Consider the following 27839-nt stretch of genomic DNA (forward strand, 5'->3'; position numbering starts at 1 on the left):
TTGCACAACTGAATGAAGCATTTAATCCAACAGCTGAGATTTTTTGTAACAACTCAGATATGTTGCTTGTCTCTGGCATCTGTTTTGAGGTAAAAAATCAAGACAGCATAAGTTGATGTGTGAACCAAACTTTAGAGAGCTGTAGCGAAACATTTTGGAGGGTTACTTCAAATCAAGCTTAGGTTCAGAGATGACCACCATGTGTCCCAACCACAATGACCACCTGCTCAGAGCTCCTCCACTTCCTGGGCTCAGCTGAAGGGTTTTCTGCTAGCCAAATGGGCCTCTCTTATACTTCCTTACAACTTCATATCTCTCATAAGTCGCTTCCTCTGGCAGTTAGAACGGCAACATTCTACGACATCACAGCAGCCCAGCCAATGGTTAAGGGAAGGTCAAAGTCAGACAAGTGTGGTACCTGGAAGTAACGTGGCAGCCGTGCATGACTTCCTACGTGCCTGTTTTCTATAATAGTCTTGGTGTAGGGGTCTTCCTGACTGAACTGAATGGGGCTTTGGATCCCTCTTTATCTACTGTCTGACTGGCAACATACTGAGCTCATCTCAGGCAGACGAATCACAGCCATGTGCCCCCATTTTGCCACAGAGATTTTCCTAAAGCTCTAGGCTTTCCAACTTCTTCCAATGGCTGTGAAGAAAGCAAGCTTTCCCCTTTCTTTGGAAATTGAAACAAAGCATTATCTCTTCCCCACAGTAAAGAGCCAATCCCACTTCCTATGGCAGCCATTTTGTGATCAGCCCCACACCTCCTGGCAGCCATTGTATGGTACAACCTGGTACTCTTTTTCAAAATTCAGTGAGAGCCCACAGGTTCAAGAAGGGTGGAGATTTCTAAAGTCCAAGTCCAGCCCAGTTATCACTGCCAGACAAGATCCCCACCTTCATCATTAGTTATGGAGTGGAGAGTCACCACTTTTCTTTTAGAGGATGGAGTCCCTTGAAATGTAAGATCACTTAATGACAAGTAAGAAGATTCAGTGGAACAGAGATTGGGAGACGTGCAGATTTCAGAGAGGGCTTGGCCAAAAACCTTCTGGGCCACCATAACCACGACCTTCCTTTCTTGGACCAGGATCGGAGTATTAGTATGGGATGCTCTCCTCACTGAGCTCAATGGTAGCCCTCCGTTCCTGAAGCTTTTTTTCTAGTTCCTTGGACAAGCCTGTGGAAACAAAGCGGTGCATGATTGTACTGCACAACCAGTACCAGAAGCTGGAAGAGGGTTGCCAGATGGCATATCAAGAAATGTCAGACCCGTGACTCCCTCATGCCTGCTGGACCCGATGCAATGATGTCACTTCTGTCTCTTCTGAGCTGGGGAATGGGCCAGCCACTTCCTGGCTTTTCGACTTCTCTTTGTACCCGTCTTTCTGACACGAGGAATTAAGTTAATAACTACCTACTTCTCTAGTATCAGGTTCACCTATTTAAAACACTGAGACTTTTCAATAAAACCCGTCAGCATTCTTGAAAATTTTGTCTTTGACTGTGCCTGTGGAAATAGAAGCCCTTCCCACTGGCACAGAACAGCTGGGATTCATCAAGTGTTACTTAATGGATCCAAAGCCAGAAGTGGGCCGGAGCATGCATTGCACCACTGATGTGACACCCACCCACACCCCACCAGAACTAGGTTCTCTTTAGCCACTGATGGATGTCTCTTCCTCCATGAATTTGTCTAATCTTCTTAGAAAGTTGGCAGCCATCACTACATCTGATAGCAGCAAGTTCCACAAATTAATTGTATGAAGAAGGTTTCTATCCTTGGACGATTCCGCACAGCTTACCTGAAGCCGGAATGTTGCGGAACATGCCGGAAAAAACACGGAAGATGCGATCTTCCGCGTTTTTTCCGGCATGTTCCGCAACGTTCCGGCTTCAGGTAAGCCATGCGGAATGGATGGATACCAGTTCTAGTATTTTAAGCAAAGAATAAAAGGTTGTCGCTATCCCTTTTTTCTAATGCATGCACAAGTTCGTAATTCTCTGTCTTGTTCCCCCTTAGTCATCTCTTTCCACCTAAAGTAAAAAAGCCCAAATTCTTATTCTTCATAAGGGAGGAACTCCAAGCCCTGCATCCATTTGGTCAGCAGAACTAGCATCCCCAGGAGTCTTTGGGAGAGGTCATGATTAACTTGTAAACCAGCCTGATGCCAACAGAAGTTGGCCGAGTAAACAGGCCACTGCAGATCAGTCCCGATGCAGATCTACTCCTGAAACAGTTTCACTGAATTCAGTGGGACTTACTTCCAAGAAAGCATCCACAGGATCGCATCTGGAGCATTTTTGATGGAGGCAATTATCCCCACTACACGCCCCCCCCCAACCTACCGACAGAGAAACCTCTAGGCAATGACATGGTGAGGCGAGGGGAGGAGGCGTCGGGAGGTTTCTCCATGCCGGCACTTCTGGTCAGATTGCTTGGAGTCATCATCACACCGATGTCTTTGGAAAACACACAAGGAAGTGACAGGTCCGGCTTAGGCAGAGCTGAATGCTCTTCAGCCTCACGTGCATCCAGCCATATTACAGGGCTGCCAACTCAGGGCTGGGAAATTCCTGGAATTCTGGGGAGGGAGCCTGAAGAGGTCTGAGCCTGGACGGAGCCTGCCCTCCAAAGCAGCCCTTTCACTCAGAGCTCTCTGTAGTCTTGGAGATCAGTTATAATTCTGGCCATTGTAATGCCAGGTCCCTCCTGGAGGTTGGCAATCAGCTCTGTAAAACACTAGCTACAAATATATGCAGTCTGTAACCCAGGCAAGTGCCAGAGAGCACACGATGCACTGTACAATTGAGCACAGAGCATCTCGGCAACCATTGCCTCTCCTACATTGCAAACTGGTCATGGGTGCAGTCGCTGCAATACTGGGAAGTCTTTAGCTGAAGGAGGATTTCCTAATACCTATTGCTGCAAGCATCAGGGATTGAACCTGGGACCCTTCCGCACGCAAAACAGGTGCTCATTCGCTGAGTTACGGCCTTTCTGGTTAAAAGTGCTTCTTGATTTTTCCCCATGTCCATCTAAGTCCAGTACTTGAGGGGCAGCAGTTCAATACCACCTTTCCCAACTTCTGCATCCTGAAATCCTTCAACCGAAGAGAAAACATGAGCTACAGGCCCTCTGAGCATCAAAGAGCACTGGCAGCGCCTAGTGGTCTATAGTGGTCTAGTGGTTACAGTGTCTGGCTGGGAGATCTAGGCTTGGCTCCCTACTTAGCCACGAAGCTTACCAGTGACCAAGGGATATTCACTGTCTCTCAAATGACCCTACCTCACAAGGTTGTTGTGCGAGTAAAATGGAAAAGGGAGAATGATGTGTGCCTGAAGCTCATTCCGAAGGGGAGCATTTTAGAATGGCCTGGATGCCACTGCCAATCAATGACTTTTCTTCCCACCCTCTCCCATTTTTATTTATAATACGTATTCCATGCTATGCCTTCTGTCTATAAAGTTTTATCCTGCCCTTCTTCCATGGAGTGCTGGTTGACGTACGGCTTTTTAAAGGAGCTTTTAAAGGACCGAAGTCCAGGTCCCTAGAGCCAGACAGCAGCTACAGGGACAAATGCCGCAGGGACAGGCAAATCCCAAAATGGGGCACATAACACTCCTGATTTCATTTCTGGTGGGGAAAATTGTACAGGGGGCCTGACACTCCGCCTGCTGTGCACCGTGGTCCCAGACTGAACTGGACCTCAGTGACACCTGAAAAATTAGTTTCCTACAGCTGCTCTCTGGCTGTGGGAAAAGCAAGGCAGGCTGAACACAGATCTGACGCATTAAAAATGTAATTTCTACTTTGAGCCTGAGACTTGCCCAAGGACACCTAGCAAGCTCCTGTGGTGGAGCGTGACTTGCACCCAGGTCTCCTAGAGCCTATTCTGACATCCTAAGCAGGTTGGGCGGGTCAGTGCCTGGGAAACCCTCAAAAGCCTCCATGACACAAATAGGCAGGATATCAACGGAAAGAATAAATACGGTATCTGTTCAACAGCCCCCTGTAGGATGAAAATGACTGATCTAAGTCCACCCACGATCTTCTTGGCTTGAGCAAGCATTTGAACCTCTGTCTCCCTAGACCACCCATTGAACTGCTTTACCTCTGCAAACACACCCCGGAACATTCGTAAACCCCTCCGATTAGGGACTGCAACGCTTTCGAGGGTTGGACAGCACTTGGCATGTAGCTGGAGCAAAATAATTTTCCCTAGAAGAAGTGGGTTGTGTACCTGGCTTGGGAGGCTTGCTGGGTGGCACAGGGGGCACTTGAGGTGGTTTGCTACCTGCAATCCAGCTTCTTTTGATTCCACTGTGTGGATCATGGGCTTTTCCTGTAAAGAAGAAAAGAAGAGGACTCAGACTTCCATTACTGTCCCCAACAGTTCACAAGCATCCTACATTTCAACTTAGCAGAGCACAGCTTTGAATTTTTGCAAGAAAACTTGCATTCGAAAAAAAAATGTTGATTTTGGGAAGGTTTTCTTTGGCATAGCTGTTGCCAATTTGTTACCATGTCTTCTGCAGGGAATTCTGCAGAGACAGCCAGCTGGTAGCACCCTCATAGCTCCTATTGTGCCATCAACAACAGTTTTATGCTTAGAGTGTCACAAAGCTGGATTCACTTACCTCTGGGCGTCTTAGATTGCCTTATCTCAGCTTCATCTGGAAAAAACAAAACAAAACAGGCATTAAGAGACCTGGAGATACAAAGGGACTTTCAGTTCCCACTCTAGACATTAAAAATTGGAGGCAAAATCTTTATTTTGGGGCACAAGCCCTGGTTTCCAGAGCCCTGATTCTAAAACACACAGACAAAAAATGTGCAGGGCAGAGTCCTGGATACAGACATTATATTCCGTTTTTTAATATACTAAATGTCAGTTCGTCCCCGCATCAGAAATTAAGTCCACTGACCTATTTGAAAGGAGGAAAGAAAAAGAGCCTCTTTAGTTCCACGGGGGACACAGCAGCCAGAGGGATTTCAGGATGTACTTAGTTTGAAAAAATTGTACATTAATTTTTGGAATCTTGACAGCTTGAATACAATTGCAAGGTATGCTTGAGTAAAGGAAAGGAATGCTGTGCTTCAGAAACAAAGAAAAGAGGCACCACAGGTGATTCTTTTTCCCCACTTATAAAATCTAGAGTTGTAATATTTGAAATATTATATTTTATTTATTTTTTTACTTCCTTTATATCCAACTTTTCTCCCCAGTGTGGACCCAGAGTGGCTTACAATATTCTCCCCTTCTCCATTTTACCCATACAACAACCCTGTGAGGTAGGTTAGGCTGTGGGGATTCGAACATTGGTTGCCCAGATCCTGTCCATTATAATCACTATTCCATGCTAATGTATTTTATAGCTTTCATTATTGATCCCGAGAAATAGTATAACGTCATGGTTAGCATGTTGGACTAACACAGGTCCAAACCCCTCCTCTGCCACGAATTTCCCTTTCTCAGTCTTGTAAGGATAAAATGGAGAAGAAATCCATGTATACCATGAGCAACTGAGCATTTTAAAGGAAGGGATTCAAATTAAATCAGTTGTAATTCCTATGATTTATTATTTTTAGGAGGAAAAGCTGAGCTGCCTAATAACTTGCAAGAGCCCTTGCATTTGTCCTGGAAAGCTGAGACATCTGTGAACATTTCAAAGGGCTTGACATCCATAGATAACGTTCATTTTTAAACTCCTGATACTGATCCCAAGCATCTGGGAGACACTCAGCTCACCTTCAGGGTTCACATAGGTCTGTTCTGGTTCATCCTCCACCATGTACTCATTCTCAGGCAGGCTGGCTCGAGGGGCTTGACCTGGCGAAACAGGTGGAAGAGGTGGAGGAGCTATTGGTGGTCGGCCTCTGGGAGGCAGCAAAGGTTTTGATCGCTCGGTGGCAGCTGCTGTGTAGACAGAAGAGAACAAATGGAAGGAACCAGGGCTTTTTTTCCAGGGGGAACGCGGGGGAACGGAGTTCCGGAACCTCTTAAAAATGGTCACATGTCTGGTGGCCCCGCCCCCTGATCTCCAGACAGAGGGGAGTTGAGATTGCCCTCCGCGCCACCAAGCAGCGCGGAGGGCCATCTCAACTCCCCTCTGTCTGGAGATCAGGGGGCGGGGCCACCAGACATGTGACCACTTTCTCTGAGGGCAACCCACTGAGTTCCACCACCTCTTTTCCCAGAAAAAAAACCCCGGAAGGAACTGTTCATTTAAGCACACGCAGCCTGAGTTCTAGGGCATTTCTGTAATGCCTGGAGCAAATTCTAGAACTTGCATATATAGCTGTGGGTCCACATTACGGAGAAAAGCAGGATATACGTTTTTAAAAATAAGCATTATTAAAATAAATAAGTATTGTGCATTCCCCTGTCTCCTAACACATACATGCTGCCATGATAACATGCATGCCCTAAAATCATTTATTGTAGGGACTGGGGTCAGGAAAAACAGCTGGATTTTCAGTGTCCATAAGGAGATGGGTTATACATGTGGAAACATGTGGAAACATACATATGCCTCACATATGTACGGGAAAGCTGAAATGTCTGCAAACACCCCAGGACGTCATAGGAACTCAGCCAAATGTCTGGGATACAAAACTCACCTCTTCTTGCTACAGAATTTGGGTTATCTCAGTGCAGTGTTGAGAGCTTTAATATCTTTATATAATCACAGTGTATACAGAGACCCGGCCATTAGAGGAAGCAATCTCTGTGAGGTAGTTCCATAAAATTTGACCCAGGGGCTGGAGAAACCGGTTTTTGCTGACTGCAAAAACAGAAAGGGTGCCACTGCCAACCACCTGGCAGGCCACAATGCAGGATCCAAGTCATTCAAAGCTGTGTGCATCTCCCAAGAGCCTAGCCTTCCATGAGAAGGAAAAGAGATGATTTAGTTTTGCTGTAAGTCAAGCAGTGTCACCTCTTGAAGACAGTGGGGGGATATCAGGCAGGCGGGAGGGCTTTGAGACAGTCCATGTTTTCTCCCCGTTTTCATTATCTGTCAACGCAAACGCTGGGAAAACAAGCAAAGAAAAGCAGAAGGGATGAGATCATCAAAAACTCCTGGGTAGAGATGTTAAAAGCTAGATAGATTCAAGTGCCTGGAGACTCTCATTTGAATAGTGACCTCGAGGGGGGATTCCCAACCTGGAAGATTTCACAGCTGCCAAATCCACCTTTACATACAAACAGAGCCAGGTGGGATTTGCTTCTGTGCAGGGGCATTCCCTTGACCTATGGCTTGCTTGAGTCTGTGAGACATGCTCTTGAATTCCCCATCCCTGTGGATTTTTTTTTTTTTTTGAAAAATTTTTTATTGGGTTAGAGCATTATTATTTTTACATTGCATTCAATTTTCCCCTAATTTTTCGTTTCTAACCCCCTCCCTTTCCCCCCCTTTTGTTGACTTCCAACAGCTTTCCCACCCTCTGTCCCTTTTCCCTTACTTCTATAAAATTCATCTGTCTAAAACAAATATACATTCTCCATTATATTAAGCAGTACATCTTTAACTCCTTTACTTATTATACACCCAAACCGTACGTCTTTAGATAACCAATTTATCCCATTTTCCAGTTTTGAATATTTCTATATATCATAAACCTATACATCGTAAACCATAAAAATTTCCCACATTTAAATCAAACAATTTGATTTATTCTCTATATATTACTCATTTCATCTTTTTATGGTAATTCTATCTAACTTATCACATAATCAATCAATTTAACTCTTCTATGCATTCAGTTTGGTGCATATAAATCTTATCAGAGAAAGAAAATATTGTTAGTTACTCAATCCTCATGTTTAAACCTTATCATTAATTATTCTCTATCAGTATTCTATCACTTAATCTTTACATATCTATATATATCTCGATCAATTAATCTAACTGCTTATAAATTCACATTTCTCTTCCTCCCCCGGTAAAGTCACCCCTCTCTTTTATACTTTTATTATACTTCAGTAGTTCTCAAACTGCCACAGTTTTCCTCCCACCTCCCATTTCTTCTCCAGATATTGTTTCAGCTTCTCCCAGTCTGTGTTAAACTGCCCTGAGTCCAGATCTCTCAGTTTTCTTGTCATCTTGTCCATTTCAGCCATGTACAGCAATTTGTAGATCCAATCTTCAATAGTTGGCACTTCTTGTACTTTCCATTTCTGCGCATACAAAAGTCTAGCTGCTGCAGTCATATAAAATATCATCGTCCTATGATGGGCTGGAATTCCCTCCATTCCCAAGTTTAGCAGCAGGAGTTCTGGGTTCTTATTTATTTGAAACTGTAAAATTTCACTCATTTCTCTTATTATTTCCCCCCAGAACTGCCTAGCTACCTCACACGACCACCACATATGATAGAGGGAGCCCTCATGTTTCTTACATTTCCAGCATTTATTAGATGTATTCAAATTCCCTAGCGCAATCTTCTTTGGTGTCATGTACCAACGATAGATCATTTTGAAAATGTTCTCTTTAATATTAATACATGTCGTTGTCTTCATTGTAGTTTTCCACAAGTATTCCCATGCCTCCATTGTTATTTCTTTATTAAAGTTTATAGCCCATTTCACCATCTGTGTTTTAACTATCTCATCCTCAGTATACCATTTCAACAGTACTTGATATACCTTGGATATTCTTTTCTTGTCTTCTTTAAGAAGGGTCTGCTCTAGTTCCGAGTTCTCTGTTCGTATGCCCCCTTTTGCAAAGTCCGAGTTGTATAAGTCTCTAATCTGTCTATACTGAAACCAATCATAGTTAGGTGATAGTTCCTCTTGCGTCTTTATTCTAAGTTTAGATACTTCAATCTTAGTTATTTCTTTGTACGTTAAACATTGTTGTTCATTATCCACAGCTCTCGGATCTATCACCTCATATGGAACCACCCACAAGGGGGTTCCTTCTTGTAGGTAAGTTCTGTACTTCTTCCAGATTGTATATAGACTTCTCCTTACAAAATGATGCAGGAACATCGAGTTGACCTTTACTTTGTCATGCCATAGGTATGCGTGCCATCCAAAAATTTTTTTATATCCCTCTAGGGCTAATAGTTTCTTATTCTTTAATGTCATCCAGTCTTTTAGCCAAACTAGGCAGATTGCATCATGGTAAAGTCTCAGATTGGGCAGTTGCATTCCGCCTCTCTCCTTTGCATCTTGTAGAACTTTTACTTTCACTCGAGGCTTCTTGCCTGCCCAAACAAAATCTGATATTTTCCTCTGCCATTTTTCAAATTGTTTAGAGTCTCTGATGATTGGTATTGTCTGTAACAAAAACATTACTCTTGGTAACACGTTCATCTTAACTGCTGCAATCCTGCCCAACCATGACAAATTCAGTCTATTCCACTTGATCAAGTCTCTCTCTATCTGAGTCCATAATTTTTCATAATTATTCTTGAACAAATCTATATTTTTTGCAGTCAGCTCAACTCCCAAATATTTCACTTTACTAGTTACTTCACAGTCCGTTGTTTCCATTAACAATTGTTGTTTCTGCTTAGTCATGTTTTTACATAGTATCTTTGACTTCTTTTTGTTAATGAAGAAACCTGCCAAATCACCAAACTCCTTGATCTTATCTATCACTTTTGGCATGTTCTCCAATGGATCTTCTACAATTAACATTATGTCATCTGCAAATGCTCTAACCTTGTATGAATAGTCCTTTATTTTTATTCCTCGTATTTCCTCATCTTGTCGTATTTGTATCATCAGAATCTCCAATACTAAAATGAACAACAATGGAGATAACGGGCAACCTTGTCTTGTTCCTTTACTAATCGTCAATTTCTTGGTCAATTCATCATTCACTACAATTGCTGCAGTCTGGTCTCTATAAATTTCTTTAATTGCTCTGATGAATCTTTCTCCCAATTGTAGCTTTTCCATAGTGGCAAACAAAAAGTCCCAGTTTAAATTGTCAAACGCTTTTTCAGCGTCTACAAAGAAGAAACCAACCTCTTTATCACAACGCTTGTCATAGTATTCAATAGCATTGATCACTGTCCTTAAATTGTCTCTTATTTGTCTGTCCGGCAAAAAGCCTGCTTGTTCTTCCTCTATGACTTCCGAGAGCCACCCCTTCAGTCTCTCCGCCAATATCTTCGCAAAAATTTTGTAATCATTGTTAAGTAATGATATAGGCCTGTAATTTTTCACGTTAGTCAGATCTTGGCCCTCTTTTGGGATCAATGATATATTCGCTTCGCTCCAAGTGTCTGGAATTCTTTGATCCCTGAAAACTCCATTCATCACCTCTTTTAGGAATGGTGCCAGTTCGTTGGCCATTGTCTTATAAAATTTAGCCGTAAGTCCATCTGGCCCTGGCGCCTTTCCTAGATTTGCGGATTGTATTGCCTTACTTATTTCTTCATCAGTTACTTCACTGTTCAACTTGTTTCTCCAAGCTTCCGAAATCTCTGGAAGTTTAGTTTTCTCCAAATATGATGCTATTGATTCTTTGGTTACTTCTTTTTTATTATACAGCTTCGCATAGAATTTATAGAAGGCTCTACTAATGGTAGTCTGCTCCAGGTACGTTTTATTTTCTTCACAGATTTTATTTATTATTTTCTTTTCCCTTTTCTTCTTCAATTGCCATGCCAAATATTTCCCAGGTTTATTAGCACCCTCAAAAGCTTTTTGATTCAGTCTTTTAAGGTTCCACTCCAATTCTTTATTACTCATTGCTGTTAACTGTTCTTGAAGAATTTTGATTTCCTGATGTATTTTCTTTTTCCCTGGTCTCTTTTTTAACTGTGCTTCTTTGGCCTTTATTTTCTCCTCAATCTCTTGTCTCTTCTCCTCTTTCTTTTTCCTTGCTCTGCCATTTAAGTCCATTAGTATGCCCCTTACAACCGCCTTGTACGCGTCCCAAACTTTACTGGTTGGTACTTCTTTATTCACGTTGTATTGTATAAAAAACTTAGTCTCTCTTCTCAATGTTTCCATATTCTCACTTTCCTGTAACAAGTCCTCATTTATTCTCCAGGCTTTCCTTTTTCTCCTTTTTCCAAATTTCCACATAATTGGGTTGTGATCTGAGCCTACCATCGGCATTATTTCTACCTCCTTAGTCCATAACGCTAAGTCCTTTGAGGCCCAGATCATATCAATTCTTGATAATGTAAGATGCCTTGCAGAATAAAAAGTAAACTGTCTGGTTTTAGGATATTCTCTCCTCCATACGTCTTCGAGAGTCTCTTGTTGAATCAACTCAAAAAAAAGCTTTGGCAATAGTCCTCTTTTCTTTTGTGCTTTTGTAGTCTTTTTGTCTAGTTCCAAATCTGTCACTCCATTGAAATCTCCAGCAAGAATTATCTGGTCATATACAAGATCGTCTAGGTGCTTCCTTAAGTCCTCAAAGAAGCTTTCCTTTGCACCGTTAGGTGCATAAAGTCCGACTACCAACACTCTCTTTAAGTTCCAATTACATTCCACTGCTACAAATCTAGCTTCCACATCTCTCATAACAAGTTTTGGCTGCAGCTCCTCTTTTATATACAACACCACTCCTCTTTTTTTCTTGTTGGAAGCCGCTACAAATTCTTTGCCCAATTTTCCAGATTTTAAATATTTTACATCCTGTTTTCTAATATGGGTCTCCTGCAAACAAACAATATCACATTTTTGTTTTAATAGCCAATGAAAAATATTTTTTCTCTTATTCGGTGAGTTTAGTCCATTTACATTCCAAGATAATACTTTACACTCCATATTCATGGTTTTGTTGGTAAGTCTTTTTCATTGTCCTTGATAAATCTCTCCATCTCCCGCTCAGATCTGATGCGTTTTTTTGCCCCTCCAAACTCAAAGGACACTCCTTCCGGTAACTCCCATCTGTATCTGATATTCATGTCCTTCAAAGTCTGAATTAGCACTCTATATTTTTTCCTGTCCAATAACACTGATCTGGGCAGTTCCTTCATTATAATAATCGTCTTGCCATCAATCTCCAATGGATCTTGAAATTGTTTTGTCACAATCCTCTCTTTCATATTTCTAGTTGTAAACTGCACAATCACATCCCTTGGTAGTTTCCTCTGGGTTGCAATTCTCGAGTTCACACGATACGCCACATCTAGGATAGCCACAATTTCCTCCTCCTCCTTCCCCAGGTAATCAGCCAACACCTCAGTCATCTGTTCTTGCGCTGACTTCCCTTCCACTTCTGGCAGACCACGAAAACGAAGCTGCTTCTCCATGTGTTTAGTTTCTGCAACTGACATCCTCCCCTTCACCAGCCTCATCTCTGTTTGTTGCGTGTCTATTAAATTCTCCATCGCGTCTTCTACTGTTTTAACTCTCTGCTGCGTTCCTTGTAATTCACTGCTAATCGTTTCCACGCCTTTTTTCACTTCTGACAGCTCCGACTTTACTGTCTGTGTAACTTCCTTGACCTCTTTAATAAGCTCCAATTTCGTGTCCTTAAGTTCTTTCATCATGTCTATAAGTTTTTTGTCCAAATTTTCTATTGCCGATTGCCACTCTTTTTTCGACATCGTGGGGCTTGCTTTAGCTCGCTCCCACGAATCTGCTCTCTTCCTCAGCTCCGTGGCGTATAATTAAACGTTTTCCTTTTTTTTTTAAATGTCCCAATCTTTGCCAAAATTAATTTTTTATATCCAAAATGTCGGGCGTCTTTTCTCTATGGTTTCTCTATGTTATTGTAATCCAAGATGGCCTACTTCCTCTTCCGCTGAAGCCACGACCCTTCCACTTTCAAAGATGGCGATTCCCCACTTCCTATCCTTTGGCAAGGGCCGCTTCCCTCCAGCCACTCTATTGTTGTTACGCACTTCCTGTCTCCCGTCTTCCCACAGCAGGTCTCGCGATGGTGTCTTTTTCCCACAGCTCCAAAACCACAGGTATTCAAAACAATAGTCCGATTTTTGTAATAACTTCTTTAAACTTAGTCTCTTTTAAAATACAACTCCTGCCGAGTCTTCACCTCCTTTTCACTAGTCTGTTGCAGTTTAAAAATCTACTTTCTTTCCTCTCTGTTTTTGTCAATCTGTCCCGTTTCAAGAGATAGCGATCTTTACCTTCTCTTCAACTTTCTCGGGTTGTAATCGCTGTTTCGATCTTAAATTCTCCTCTCGACTTCCCTCCCCGATCGAAGCTTGGGTATGTAGGTCTTATGCCAGCCGAATTGGCCCCAAAATTGCCGCAGAGATTATAGCCGACCCGTCGCAAGGTGGGACCTCAAGGATCGGGGGGGAGACTCCTTGTGTAGAGCCCCCCCTCGTCCGAGATCTAGCTCACCCTAGGGTCTTGAGCGTTCTTTGCCTGCTCCCCGCCTGAGAGCAGTCGGCCGCGGGTTATTTTCACCCCTCCGGCCGGTTAAAACGGCAATCCGGTCAGCTCCACAAATGGAGCTGCGTTAGACCTCCATGAATCCCAAACCGGAAGTCCCCATCCCTGTGGATTTGATGCAAACATCCCTGTTTTGTTTCGGAGTCTCTCTTGTGGGAGGCTTTGTTTTCACACTAAAAGCCAAGCTACAAGTGATGAATTACACTTGCCTAGCAAGTGAACAGACTCACGTGTATTCCTCCCTGTTCACTTGCCATTCACTTGCGCTCCACTTGTGGAGCGCAAGTGAATGGCAAGTGAACACGGAGGAATACACGTGAGTCTGTTCACTTGCCATTCAAGTGTAACTTGTCACTTGTAGCTTGGCCCTAAGGATGGAAACCACCCCTGAGATGAGTCCTTACATTTGCTTCCCTCCTCCAGAGATTTGCTCAATGTAGTTCCCAAATCAGTAACATTTAAATGAATCACAATTTCTAAAGACAACAGGAAAATATTTCTAGAGAACTTGAGTGGTTAAATATTGTATTTGGGGTGGAAGATTAAGCCTGGAGAAAGGAAGCCTCACTGAAGTCTGGTAACTTGAGGTCCAGGTAAATTGCCCACCTGGGTAAAGCAGGTAAGCCAGATAAGGCCATTTGATCACACAGCCTCCCGCCCTGTGTGTGTGTGTGGGTGTGTTCCCTCCTCCTCCTCCAACATACCCAAAGTGTCTGCATAGCTGTCATCAAGTCGCAGGGGGGTCAGGGTTTTTTTTGCTGCTTTTAACAAAGAATTCCACCACACCTGCCAGAGAGGAACAGCAATACTGTGGAATGAGGAAACAAATAAGATTAACAAAACAATCCTTCCATTTGATGCAGATTTCACAAAGGGGCTTTGAACCATTTAACAGCTGAATGCTCAGAGGATTACAGTGCGATTCTAGGCATGTTTTCTCAGAAGTAAGCCCATTGTGTTCAATGGACCTTACACTCAAGTGCACTGGACCGCAGCCTTCAAGACTTGAATTAGAAATTCCGTCCTCATTTCCCAGCAGAGCCTCGCCCTGTAATGACAAAGGTTGCCTTGCCAACAAAAGAAACATGGCCTTTTCCTTTAAGAGAGGCTTCTTGCATGGAAAGGAGCAGCTGAAGCTTTTCATGGCATGGAGGTAAAGAACATCACCTGGGCCGATTCCAGACGACTAACCTGAAGGCGCTGCATGCCGCCATGTTCCGGATCGCGATGGGGAAAACGCGAAATATCGCGTTTTCTCGTACGAGTTTGGCGTGACGTCATGCCAAACTCGCGCGAGAAAACGCGATATTTCGCATTTTCCCCGTCGCGATCCGGAACATGGCGGCATGCAGCACCTTCAGGTTACTCGTCTGGAATCGGCCCTGGTAAACACCAGCCCATGAAGCCCTTCTTAAAGGGGCAGGACACTTTTTTCTCCAGGCCTGTGGGCAACCCTAGTGGCCAAGACTGCCTCCCCACCCCCCCCCCACCCCTCGCTGCCCCATAGCCTTACACCATTTTACCCTTTCCTTCCTCCTTGCTGTTCCCTTTGCTGACATGCCCGTGGATTTGTGTGATTCCCTGACTCTTCCGCCCAGCCCAGGACTATTTCCTCTGAGTCCGCTCCGCAGGGGAAGCTCTGTCTTAGCAGCTGTCCCAAAAGCCTTGCTCAGCTGGAGATGCCAGGAAGTGAACCAACCACTAAGCCTAGCTGCACTCTTGCTAAATCCAGGCACTAGACCTGAGGGGGGGAATTACTTGCCCACAGCCCTGGTTTCCTACCTAGCGTTGGCAGTTCCCTGCTGGGGGCAGGGGATCCCCTGCTCCCACCCTCCACCCCCCTGCTTACCTGGCCAGCACGCGTCCTGGGGTGCACTCCTGGGTGCCGTGGCGTGCTACTGCGCGCCACAGTAGGCCAATTTTGGGCCAAATTGGGCTGCTGTGGAGTGCAAGCGCACTCCAAGGCCCATCGTGCAGCCACAGCAGCACTCCTGTGCTCCACAGCGGCCTGATTTGAGTCAAATTGGGCCCAATTTGGCCTACTGCAGAGCACAGGAACACTCCCAGGGGCAGCATGTGGCCTGCATGACGACATCACTTCCCAGAAGTGATGTCATCACTCAGGCCGGGAGTGCACGTGCACGAGAGGACTGCTGAGGTAAGTGCCAGGTCTCCCACTTCCCACCTGGAGGGTGAGGGAACCTGGCAACCCTATTCCTGCCCCTGAGGAACTGAGGAGCTAGAGAAAAAAAATGGTCTTCCAGGTAGTAAGGCTCTTGATATTTCACCTATAGGGAACACCATGGACGGGGGGAGGCAGCTTACAGTGTCATCACAGCCTCCCTCAAACTCCCCCCTGCCCAGGCACCACCCCAAAATCTCCCAGCATTTTCTGAGGCATTGTTAGGAACCCAATTGGTAGCTGCCATCTTACCGGATCCTCAACATCAATGATGTACTGACTGCCAACTTGGTTGATTTTATAGTGCTTTAGAATGACAGCTCTGCAACAGAGAAACAAGGGGCCTTCTATGAAAACGGCCTCTGGTTGGGAGGTTCACCTAATCCAGCATCTGGTTCCTCCAGTGGCCCACCATATGCCCATAACCAAAGAGTAGTGGCCAAAACCATCCTCATTTTTTTCTTTCCATCAACCAGTGTTCAGGGTAGGTATACTGCCTCTGAACAGGGAGGTTCCATTTAGCCCTTGGTGATGCACTGGTCCTTGAGCTGTTCTAACCCATCTGAAAGTCACCAAAATCAGGGGCCATTGCTGTCTCCTATGGCACCAAGATCTGCAGGTTTACCAAGTATACTGAGCCCCATATCTACTGCCCATTAACTTAAGGGGTACACCTCACTTCTTGTACTGTGAGAAGTTCTCTCCATGATTGTTCATGCTATTGGCAACCTCTGAGCGATGGGGGAGGGCCCAAAACCACCTAAATGGAGTCCCATGGTGCTGTGCCACTTCTGGCTGTATAACTGCATCACCGCACCACAGGACACTCTAGGATTTCCCTGAAACTTTTTGGTTAAAAACCATAGAGTTTTTGAGAAATCCTAGAGTATCCCACAACATGATGATGTAATTTCCAGCTACTCAGCTATAAGTAACATCGTGGGATGACCTTTTGGGGGCCCCATTTTCCTCCAGTGTTGTATTGAGTTGCAGTGGGGGGCTGAATTTGAGGTTGGGAGATTGCCCACCAAAGCAGGCAACCTGGTTAGTACTTTCTCTCCACTTACAAAGCATGGCATCGTGGTTAGAGTGTTAGACTACGATCTGGGAGACCAGGTTTCAGTCCCCACTCTGCCACAGAAGCTTTCTGAATGACTTTGGGCCAATCACACCCTCTCAGCCTAACCTACTTCACAGGGATGTTGTGAGGATAAAATGGAGAAAAGGAGAATAATGTAAGCTACTTTGTGTCTCCACTGGGGAGGAAGGCAGGGTATAAATGAGGTAAATAAAATTAATTAATAGATAAAAGCATATATTGCATAAAGTCAAAGGCCACGACAATCACACACACAAACATAAAACGTTCTCCACTTAAACCACACTTAGAGTTGCCAACCTCCTGGTTGGGCCTGGACAGCTCCCAGAATTACAGCTGATCTCCAGATAACATCGATCATTTCCCTGGGAGAAGACGGCTGTGGAGCACAGACTACGGCATCTTACCCTACTGAGGTCCCTCCTTTCCCCAAACCTTGTCCTCCCCAGCCTCCACCCCAAAGCTTCCAGGAACTTTCCATCCTCCAGTTGACAGCCTTCACCACACCATGCCTCGTTTTACTCTAGGTGCTCCCCAGATCTGGGTCCTGGATGTCAATCACTTGAGTTGTGGTAAAAGGAAAAGGAATGTTTTGTAGGCCAAACAAAGGCAAAAGCCTAGGCAACTCATAGAGCCAAACTGCAAGTGATGCCTGACACAGGTTGGACACTTATCAGCTTCCCTCAAGTTTTGATGTAGGCGTCCTGGTCTTGCAGCTTGGCTCTCCGACTGCTGTCCAATGGACTTTTCAACTGTCACTTGTCCAACATTCCGCCAAGCTGCCTACATTTCCCATCAAAACTTGAGGGAAGCTGACAAGTGTCCAGCTAGTGTCAGGCGTCACTTGTAGTTTGGCTCATAGCCACAGCCAACTTGGCCAGTCAGGAGGCTTGATACTGTTTGCTAGTTAAGAGGCCCCAGTGCTGCGCAGATTGATTCTCCTCTGCTCCTGAAGGGGATGCCAAAGGATGGCTCCAAAGTAACTCCCATGGCTTCTTATAGCCTCCCAACGCAAGTATCAGCTCCCCGAAATGACTGCTGCCCAAACTCACCCACTCACCACCTGGCGAGTGGTCACTGAGATGCTCCGGCCATCGCTTCCCGGGCGCAGCAGCATGTTCCCACAGCTCTCATTCTTCTCCAGAAGCACCTCAGCCTCTGTCCGGGAGACCCTGAAAAAACAGCTGGGGGAACAAAGGAAGCCGAGACGGCTGGCAAACCACTTACGGGCGAAGGTTCTGCCGATCTGCCTTCTCCCAGCCTTGAGCTTGACCGTCTGTAATACGGGCTTAATAATTTTCGACCCCACAAGGGAGTTCTTGGTTGATAAGACCTAAATCTTAAACCGTTCCTTCCTGACTATTGCCCTCTCCCTTCCCCTTTGATTTCTTGCATTTGACAAGCAGGTACTTTTTTTGTTTGGGCTGTAACAGAACTTAAACACAGAGTTTCCCCCCTGACTTTGTCCACTAGGACCTCTGCATGGCAAAGCTAACAAATCAGCGATGAGTCTGGATTGTCCTGCTAGGTCTCCACAACCACAACTCCCTAAGCTGCCAAGTCTCAGATCTGACCTAAACTTGCATAATTTCAGGCCTCTTCTGAAGATTTGCAGGGGGAAGAAAGGCACAAGTCCAGTATTTACGGGGGCAGCCCATTGCCTAGAGAGTCTTTTTTCTCAGCTCTGTTCCACATTCATCAAGCCCCATCTTCCAACCTGCTAGGGTTGCCAGATGGCTTTCCCCCAAAAAAACAGGACGGGGGCCCTGGCACCCTGGCCGTTTCCACACCTCTTACCTGCCTGCGGAACATTGCGCAAAAGACCTGGAAGACAGCGTCTTCTTGTGCAAAATCACTCCAGGAAGACGCTGTTATCGTGCAAAACTCCCAGACAACAGAGTCTTCCTGGCATGATTTCGTGCGAGAAGACGCTGTCTTCCGGGTCTTTTGCACGATATTCCGCAGGCAGGTAAGACGTGTGGAAACGGCCCCTATCTTTATGCCTTTGTGCGCACACACTCCTAACACCAGCATGATGACTATTTCCAGAAGTGATGTCATCCCAGACACTAGGGTTGCCGGGTCCCCTTACCCTCCCGTTGGGAGGGGGAGGGGGGCTGGCACTTACCTTTGTGGATCTCTTTCCAGGTGTGCGCTCCTGGCAGATGCAATGACGTCACTTCCAGGAATCACTCCTGTGAAGCTGGGAACATGCCTACTGGCGGGCATGATGATGCCACTTAAGTGATGTTGTCGCAGCCGGTGGGAGAGCGCCCTGGCACATAGGACTTTGGGCAGGACTTTGTTTCCCCCCACCTGGACAGTCCAACAAAAAAGGACTGTCCAGGAGGAAAACGGACATCGGGCAGCCCTATAACCTGTCATGTTCAGATTTCTACCTTCACCAGGTGCCACTCGGCTCCTCCATACCCAACTAAGCTTCACCACTATCTTGGCAGACACCACGTCTCAACCACCCCTCCCAATCCGCCTCCCCAGCTTTCAAATTCTGAGCTTCAGGGAGTCTTGAAATCTGACCCTCTGTACTTTCTGTGGTGCCCTCCTATTCTACTTGATACCTTCAAATTCCCACTCAACCACAAACCACAAATGGGCTGTTGTGAGTATACAGCAGAGGAGAAGGGAACCAGGCCCTCCCAAGCTGCCTGGAGGAAGGGCTGGATAAGTGGCTTGTTACCATCATTTGGTAGTCAGATGTAGACTGCCTCTGAATACAGGGGATCAATTTAGAAATCCTAATATTACAAATTCAAGTCCAGTAGCACCATAGAGACCAACACAATTTCTCCAAGGTATAAACTTTCATGCTCATTTCTTCTAATATAAAAAAGAATGAAGATCCATCAGCCCATGTATCCAGATCAGAAGGTGGGAGAGATGTTAACAAGAAGGGCCAGTTGGAGTCGAGATGCAGAGGAACAACTGAAAAGTCCCTGGCTTGATTAGACCAAGGAGCTATGCAGAAAGGTGGGAAATGCAGAAAATTAGCATCTATAATGGGATAAGACTCCTATGACTCTATTCAGTGGTGCGGGGGGGGGGGGGTATCCCATTATCCTGAACTTGGTAATCAATTCTAGTTCAGCAATCATAGGACACAGGATTCTTATCTCATTACACATGCTAATTTTCTTCATTTCCTACCTGGAGGCATATCTCCTTGCTCTAATCAGCTACCCACCTGAAACTACATATTAATACAGTTATTCTCTTAATTCCTTCTGAAAGGAATGGGAGAAGATGGAAACCAAATAAAAATATATAAAACTTTTATAGACTGCCTTGTTTTAGTGGCCCAACAAGCCTCTGCCCAGGAGGAACATACAAATCCACCCACTCTGGATATGTTGCCTCAGGTGCCTCTCCTCCGGGGGGAAAGACGTGTCCCGTTATCTTGGCATTGGGTAAACCTCGTGACTCAGGCAGAGCTGTCTTCAATTGCTGCTCCCTCTCCTTCTCAAGAGCTTCAGAGAGCATGTAGATGTGACCAGGGAGCAAGGCCAGGCCGGAAGGGATTTTCATCTGTGGGGGGACAGAGCAAAGTTTAGAGGTCAGGTGGGACACAATGCCAAGATAATTGGAACTGGTTTTTGTTAAGGAATTTTTAGGCCCCATTTCATAAAATCTTATTCTGAGCATACATTCAAGTTACCAGCACACAGAAATCTGTAAACAAGTAATAAAGCCTTACTCTAAGCATCACATTCCTTCTTCTGAGATATCCTCCTTGTTACATACGTCTCCAGTGGATGAGACAGGTCACTGAGCAACATGTAAACATTTTGTTGTTTTGGTTATTCTAATTAAATAAAGTAAGATTTCAACCTTGTATAAATTCCTTCTCAGGGAATATATCAGATACATGGCTCCAGCTTCTCAAATGTTTGTATATTTCATCTGTCACTCAAGCTTGTCAGATGTCATGTCCTCTGGGAAAATGCGTCATTCTGCGTCAGTCTGACAAGGTGTATGCATCATTTTTACAGGGTTTCAACCTAACCTTTTATCTTTTATTCTGTAAACAATCAGTACTGAAGGGTATATAAGGCCCTCCAATGCTACTGGTCTTTATACATATCTCCTCCTAATGGAGAATGTGTCTGGGCTTATTAAATAAAGAATAAATCCATTTTTCTTCTGTAATCATTGTGTTTGGTGTCTTGAAATATATGTGGCTAAGTGGTAGTAGGGGACTTATGAATTGGCAGCAGAGTACTATTATACAAATCTCCCCTAACAGTTTTAGATCTCTAGACAGATTTTCAGGAGGGCAAAACAGGACACACAAACTTGGCAGAATAACCAGTGTAGCCAGCTTCATCAGTTAACATGCCTCCCTTTCCCATTTGTCACGTTTCTTTTCCACGGGTGCCTCTGGCGGTCTTATTTTGAGATACCCTACAAAAGCTCCGTCTGCCTCAAAAGCACTCGTTGCAAAAATTTACAGCGCCATCCTAAACAGGTCTAATTAGAATCCAACTCAGTTCTATTCAATGGGGCTTACTCCCAGGGTTCAACTGCTAGTCATTGAGTGCCCAGGATTAAACAGACATGAAAAATGTATACAACCCAAATGGAAAAAATTATCTTCTAAACCCCAGTAGGGCTGCAGGAGGCAGGATTTTCAGATATTCACCAAAAATGTGCATTTATGCTGTACCTCTCTCTCCATCACAGTTCATCCTGCCCTTCTTACAAAGAGCACACGTGCCTCTGCACTCCTTCATTTCATCCTCATAACAACCCTGTGAGGTAGGTTAGGTGACAGAGAGGGACAGCTCAGTGAATGTCATGGCTGAGTGCAGATTTGAACTCGTATCTAGTTCTGAGGGGCATTGATTCTCAAAAAGCTCATAACCTGAAAATCTTGTTGGTCTTTAAGGTGCCTCTGGACTCAAATCCTGCATATCTAGTTCAACGCTCTAACCACTACACAACCCTGGCTCTGAGAAAACATGGCTGAAAGCTAAGCCCAAGCCTGGGGAGAGAAGGTGCGCTCTTCATGTGCTCTAAAGCACCTTTTCTGACTGGCTCCTTGGCCACTTTTTAAAAAGCAGCTGACTTTCTAGTACATTTTTCCTGCCGTTCCTCCAAGGAGCTCAGGGTAACATTCGTGGTTTCCCATTTTATCCTCACAACACCCCAGTGTAGTAAGCTAGGCTGCAAGAGAGAGAATGGCCCAAGGTCACCCAGTGAGCTCCAGGGCAGAGCAGGGATTTGAACCCTGGTCTCCCATATCTTAAGCAGATACTCTAACCACTACACTACCTTGGCTGTCCCCAGCTCATTGCCGTTTGCTCTGAGGCTCTTAAGGGTCACAGGCAGAGTAAGGTTTTCCTACACCTTCAGCCTCAGATCCTTTTTGGCTGGAGATGCCAAGGACTGGCCTAGACACCTGCTGCACTTCCACGGGAGGCAGCTGGTATTCTCTCTCAGGACATTGCTCCAGGATGCTCACCTCCACCATCGTGAGAATGAATCCTTTCCACATCTCCCGAGACTCCAAGCTTTCCATCTGAAACAGAAACGCACTAGGTAAGAACACTGTCACACCCAGTCTTGTTAGGTTAACTCCCAGCATTCTGCACACGGAAGGGAATCTGTAGGCCTCAGTTCCCAGAAACCAGGTTGCTGGTGTACGGAAACTCACAGGCTCAGAATGTGAACTTTGCTAGTCATCGCATCTGGCTGCATCCTTCTATTATTATATTATTTATTGCCTAAGGATCAACAAAGGTGAAAGCGCTGAAACTATTTAAGAGAGGAGACCTTCGGACTGCCCAAAGTGGAGGAGCAAAGGTCACAGACAGGGCTGTGAAAAGGGAGAGATACTGGGGTGGGGATGGAGACCATGGAGGGACTTTGAAGGGGATGAGGGAATTGCACAGAGAACAGACAGGGAACCAATGAATAGATTTCAGGAGGAGCATCCTCTAAAACAATGAGAATGATGGCTTTGATGACAGAGCACGGGGTGAGGACCTAGGGATTCTGGGGAGAACGCTGATGCCACAGAACGTTCTTCTGCTTTTTGTTTGCATTCAAGAATATTGGCCGAGTCTGCACGGGTCAATTTTGCCTGTTCAGTTCCCATACTGCACCAGATTTTGCCTCCTTAACATGAGTAGTCACTCTGGCCACTATGGGCCAAGCTAGAAGTGACGAATTACTCTTGAATGGCAAGTGAACAGACTCATGTGTATTCCTCCCTGTTCACTTGCACTCCACTTGCACTCCACTCGTGGAGTGCACTCGTGGAGTGCAAATGGAGTGCAAGTGAACAGGGAGGAATACATGTGAGTCTGTTCACTTGCCATTCAAGTGTAATTCGTCACTTCTAGCTTGGCCCTATGTGGCTTCCCACCCCCACCCCCACCCCCACCCCGTCTTTCCTGGGAGCACCGATACCCTGACTTTTAAAAAAAAAATCTGTTTCCAATTATTCAGTTTTTGGTGTTCCGTCCTCTCCCCCCCCCCCCCCGCCAGCTCTCTGGGTTGTGATTGGCTACTCTCATCTAGCCAGCCACTCCACTCCCCTCCTTTTCTGCTCTTCCTCACCTCGCTTTCCTCTTTTTAAAGAAATTTAAGTCCAGCACAGGATCAATGAATCACTGGTTTGAAAGTACGCAGGGGGAAGTTCCCTTTTTATTCTTTTCACTTTGGCACAGTTGGGAATATTGTATAGAGGGCTAAATATCTGGGTGTCAAAAATAAAGATTTTAATATTGAGTTTCAGAGAGGTGTGAATGGCCACATATAAGCTGATCCATGCTTTTCAGTTTGACTTCAGGAAAAGTGAGGAGTTATGTGCCCAAAGCAAAAGGGCTATTATAAGACCCTGATCTTTCTTTCTTTCTTTCTTTCTTTCTTTCTTTCTTTCTTTCTTTCTTTCTTTCTTTCTTTCTTTCTTTCTTTCTTTCTTTCTTTCTTTCTTTCTTTCTTTCTTTCTTTCTTTCTTTCGTGCCTTGGCAGTTTGCAGGAAAGTTTGCTCAGAGTGTTCCTGTTTGTATGTAAAGCTGCCACAAATGAACCTCCCCACCTTTCCCAAGCACACAGTGAAGGAATCCCAGTTTCCCAGAAGTGTTACCTTTAATTTCACTTCTTGACTCTTCATTCTCAGGGTCAACTTGGCCCCCTCTGTGGACCACGCAGCCACCATTCTTGGGGGATTGTCATCCGCGAGAGAGACAAAATCGGCCAGATCGAGGAGCTCAGCGTACTGGGAAGGAATCGCAGGTAGACTCAGCTCCCAAGATTCTAGACTTCAGGTTTCCTGTTCTGTTTCAAGTCTTCCATCTCTCTCTGCCAGGTTTCTAGGCTTTTACATTACAATAAAGTTCTCCACCTCTCTGCCTATAACTAATCTCCTAGCTTATTGCTAGAGGTTGAAAAACTGAGCGGCTTGAAGTTCCTGGTTGGAGTCTCACATACTCACTATTTAGAAAAGTCATCTGTCTTTCCCTTCCCCTGCTTTTACAGACTCCAGGCCTGAATTAAATCCCCACGCCTTAGATGAACCTACCAACTGCCACATTGCCTCTCTTCCCCAGTACATTTACCTGGATATCTCTGTTGGTATTGTAGAAATAAAGAGTGAGGCCTCGAAGGCCAGCCCAGAATTTCTTGTATTCCTGTGGGTAGGGGGAAGTGACAATCATTAGTATTATATTCTATGTGCTTGATAGATATAGTCTCACAGAAGTTACAATCAGGGCTTTTTTCTGGGAAAAGAGGTGGGGGAACTCAGTGGGTTGCCCTCAGAGAAAATGGTCACATGGTTGGTGGCCCCGCCCCCTGATCTCCAGACAGAGGGGAGTTTAGAGCGGCGCGGAGGTCAATCTAAACTCCCCTCTGTCTGGAGATCAGGGGGCGGGGCCACTGGCCATGTGACCATTTTCAAGAGGTTCCGGAACTCCGTTCCCCCACGTTCCCCCTGAAAAAAGCCCTGGTTACAATTAATGCCAGTCAGAGTCAATATAGAATTTACTGCATTTTACTTTATTCCCCCCCTCCCCCAAATACTGTACCCTGAAATACCAGTTCAGGGATTTGGGGCAAATATGTCCCAGCTCATTCTGCAAAGCTGGGATCTTATACATGCTTATGTCAGTTCTAGGGATGGCAGTCCATGGCAGATAGACCCCCAAGCCCCTCACAGCAAGCAATTCAGTGTATTGGTTGAAAGACTTTTATTTAGGGATCCATTCAGTTCTTGGGTACATCCATAGATGGGAAGGTTGGCAGGAATGATCACACAGGCAAAAGCACTATTGATATAGGGAGCATCTCCCCCCCTCCCCTTGAGAAGTTTGCATTTAGGTGCGAAAACCTAAGAAGTTACATGAGAACACAATAGCTTTGTCTGGGCAAGATTACAAAGAAATCAAAGTCTCTTCCTCTCCCAAATGAAATGGTCACATTCTTGTTTTGCAGCTGCAAGGTCAACAGACAGCATACTTTTTAGAGATAACAGGCTGAGCACACATCTCCGTGAAAAGCATTAACAAGCAAGGCACTTTCGGTTTTAGACAGGCTAACTTTGGTATGAACTTATTATATGAATGCAATGCAACTTAACATGGCATGAGATCAGAACACCAGAGAACACATAAATGGCATGGATGGGTGCATACATGCCAGCTTACCTGGGAGTAAGTCACAATGACTGGGACCTTCTGAGTGAGCATGCATGAAATTGCACTCAGATCAGGTTCCAGAAAATAAGATTTTGTAGCCTGCCTTTTCTAGCAGCTTGGTATCTGTGCCAACTGCACCAGAACCAATGCTGCTGTTTGTAGATTTTTTCCTCATCAGTTGGCAACTCTAACCAAAAAAGAGAGTCTCCCCCTTTCTGTTAAAAAAATCATATTCTCTCAGGGGACAAGACTTAACGAGGGCTCTGAGGCTAAATCGGAGCTCAGGGTCACCATAGGTCAGCCCTGAAATATGAAGCAACAGTATCTCTGAGCAAGCGAAAAACGTCCTTTGGGTTTGTGCCAAACTGCCGCCACCAACTATGGACCTATTTATATCCCATCCCTCAACCAGAATAGTCCTCCAGGTCATTTATGTAAAAGAATCAAACCCAAATTGGCTAAGAACAATAAACAAAATCAGAGGCTAATTAAAAACGGAACAAGAGTCGCATAACCCAGCAACCCGAGAAATGAGAATGGTCATAAACATGGATGAAAATATACAAAGCAAAGTGATTTTTTAAAATAATGCACAGAGCTGGCAGCAAAACAACCCCCTGAAAGATCGATACAGCACAGAGCAAAGGCACAAAACTATAAACTATATACAGGAGAGGGGGGGGATCAGCTTGGAAAGCTTCAGCTACGCAACTAGTGCCGTTCTCTCCCATCCCTCCTCCAAAGAGCACACATGCGCCTCCAGTCTCGATTTTAACATGACAAAAATGCTGTCAGGTAGATTAGACTAAAGAGAGAGAAAGCGACTAACCCGAGAATATTCAGGGCCAAGCTAGAAGGGACGAATTACACTTGAATGACAAGTGAACAGACTCACATGTATTCCTCCCTGTTCACTTGCACTCCACTTGCACTCCACTCGATCCTCCCTGTTCACTTGCACTCCACTTGCACTCCACTCAATCCTCCCTGTTCACTTGCGTTCCACTTGCACTCCACTCGATCCTCCCTGTTCACTTGCGCTCCACTTGCACTCCACTCGATCCACCCTGTTCACTTGCGCTCCACTTGCACTCCACTCGATCACATAGTGATCGAGTGGAGTGCAAGTGGAGCGCAAGTGAACAGGGAGGAATACATGTGAGTCTGTTCACTTGCCATTCAAGTGTAATTCGTCCCTTCTAGCTTGGCCCTGAATATTCTCGGGTTAGTCGCTTTCTCTCTCTTTAGTCTAATCTACCTGACAGCATTTTTGTCATGTTAAAATCGAGACTGGAGGCGCATGTGTGCTCTTTGGAGGAGGGATGGGAGAGAACGGCACTAGTTGCATAGCTGAAGCTTTCCAAGCTGATCCCCCCCTCTCCTGTATATAGTTTATAGTTTTGTGCCTTTGCTCTGTGCTGTATCGATCTTTCAGGGGGTTGTTTTGCTGCCAGCTCTGTGCATTATTTTAAAAAATCACTTTGCTTTGTATATTTTCATCCATGTTTATGACCATTCTCATTTCTCGGGTTGCTGGGTTATGCGACTCTTGTTCCGTTTTTAATTAGCCTCTGATTCAAGTGTAATTCATCCCTTCTAGCTTGGCCCTCAGTGAACTTCATGACAGACAGAGTGGGGATTTGAACTTCCAAACCCTCAGCCTGATTCTCTCACTCGTGCCCCAGACAGGCTCTCACCTGCTATCGCAAGGCCATTCAGGCTTCCTAAGGGGTGTCACCACCAAGTGCACTGGGGGGGGGGTGGGGGTGTCCCTGATTTACCCAAATGCAAAGTGCATTCTGGTCAGCAGTGGCAATCCTAAACCAGTGGACTCAGGAGGAGTCAAGTCCACTAGAAATGAGCTTCAGAAACTTTACTGTTGGCTTGCATGTTTAAAATCTTGCCCACTTCATTGCATACATTAACTACATTCCTCCCATACCAAAACAGATTGTCCATTTTCTAAAGGGGCTGCCTACTTTTCAGCTGTCTTTCAGGCCATCCCGGGGGATCGTGCCAAGTTTCATGCCGCGACAAGCAGGTTCTGCATATCCCACTTCTGCTAAAAGGCTCATCAGCTGGCTAGGCCTGTTTTTCCTGGACAGTTGGCAACACTTACTTTTTCCCATAGCGCCTTCTTCTCCAAGTAACCCTCATAATAGTGGGGCGGCAAGCTGGATCTTAGCTTCCTGCCCTGGAAGGGTGGCACAGCCATCTCCTACTGGCACCCCGGAGTTTCTGGCAGGCTCTCCCCCTCAGGCCTGAACCAGGAAGCAAATGCAATAAATTAAACTAGATTGTTTACTCTTTTCTGGTTTTTCTTTTACCTGAAATTCCCCAAGGCCCTCCCCTCTGAGGGCGTGATTGAGCTGCTGAACCTTGGACGGATTAAATGCTTTCTTCCTTCCTGGGCAAGAGACAGATCAAACTTTTCTTTTCACCTGCAAATGCCCAGTGCTGCAGGCCTTGATCTGAGCCAGCAATTAGCCTACTTTTTTCAGTGTCAATTCAGTCACTCCATGTGTGAAAAGTCCTGAAAGAGAACAGACAGTCCTTGTG

General features: G+C 45.2%; 1 protein-coding gene across 1 annotated transcript; it reads right to left on the minus strand.

Moving 5' to 3' along the window:
- Window positions 1-27559, minus strand: STAP2 (signal transducing adaptor family member 2). The gene is given in 15 exon segments (XM_054979885.1): window positions 1-1182; window positions 2352-2465; window positions 4247-4348; window positions 4644-4679; window positions 5756-5923; window positions 6945-7037; window positions 14047-14098; window positions 14100-14150; window positions 15777-15846; window positions 17676-17807; window positions 19982-20166; window positions 22103-22159; window positions 23732-23863; window positions 24204-24275; window positions 27400-27559. Coding segments are annotated over 15 exon segments (1440 nt in total). The 5' UTR covers window positions 27496-27559; the 3' UTR covers window positions 1-1102.
- Between the last annotated feature and the right edge of the window lie 280 nt (window positions 27560-27839).

Source organism: Eublepharis macularius, chromosome 5 (assembly GCF_028583425.1).
Source record: "Eublepharis macularius isolate TG4126 chromosome 5, MPM_Emac_v1.0, whole genome shotgun sequence".
NCBI classification, from domain to species: domain Eukaryota; kingdom Metazoa; phylum Chordata; class Lepidosauria; order Squamata; family Eublepharidae; genus Eublepharis; species Eublepharis macularius.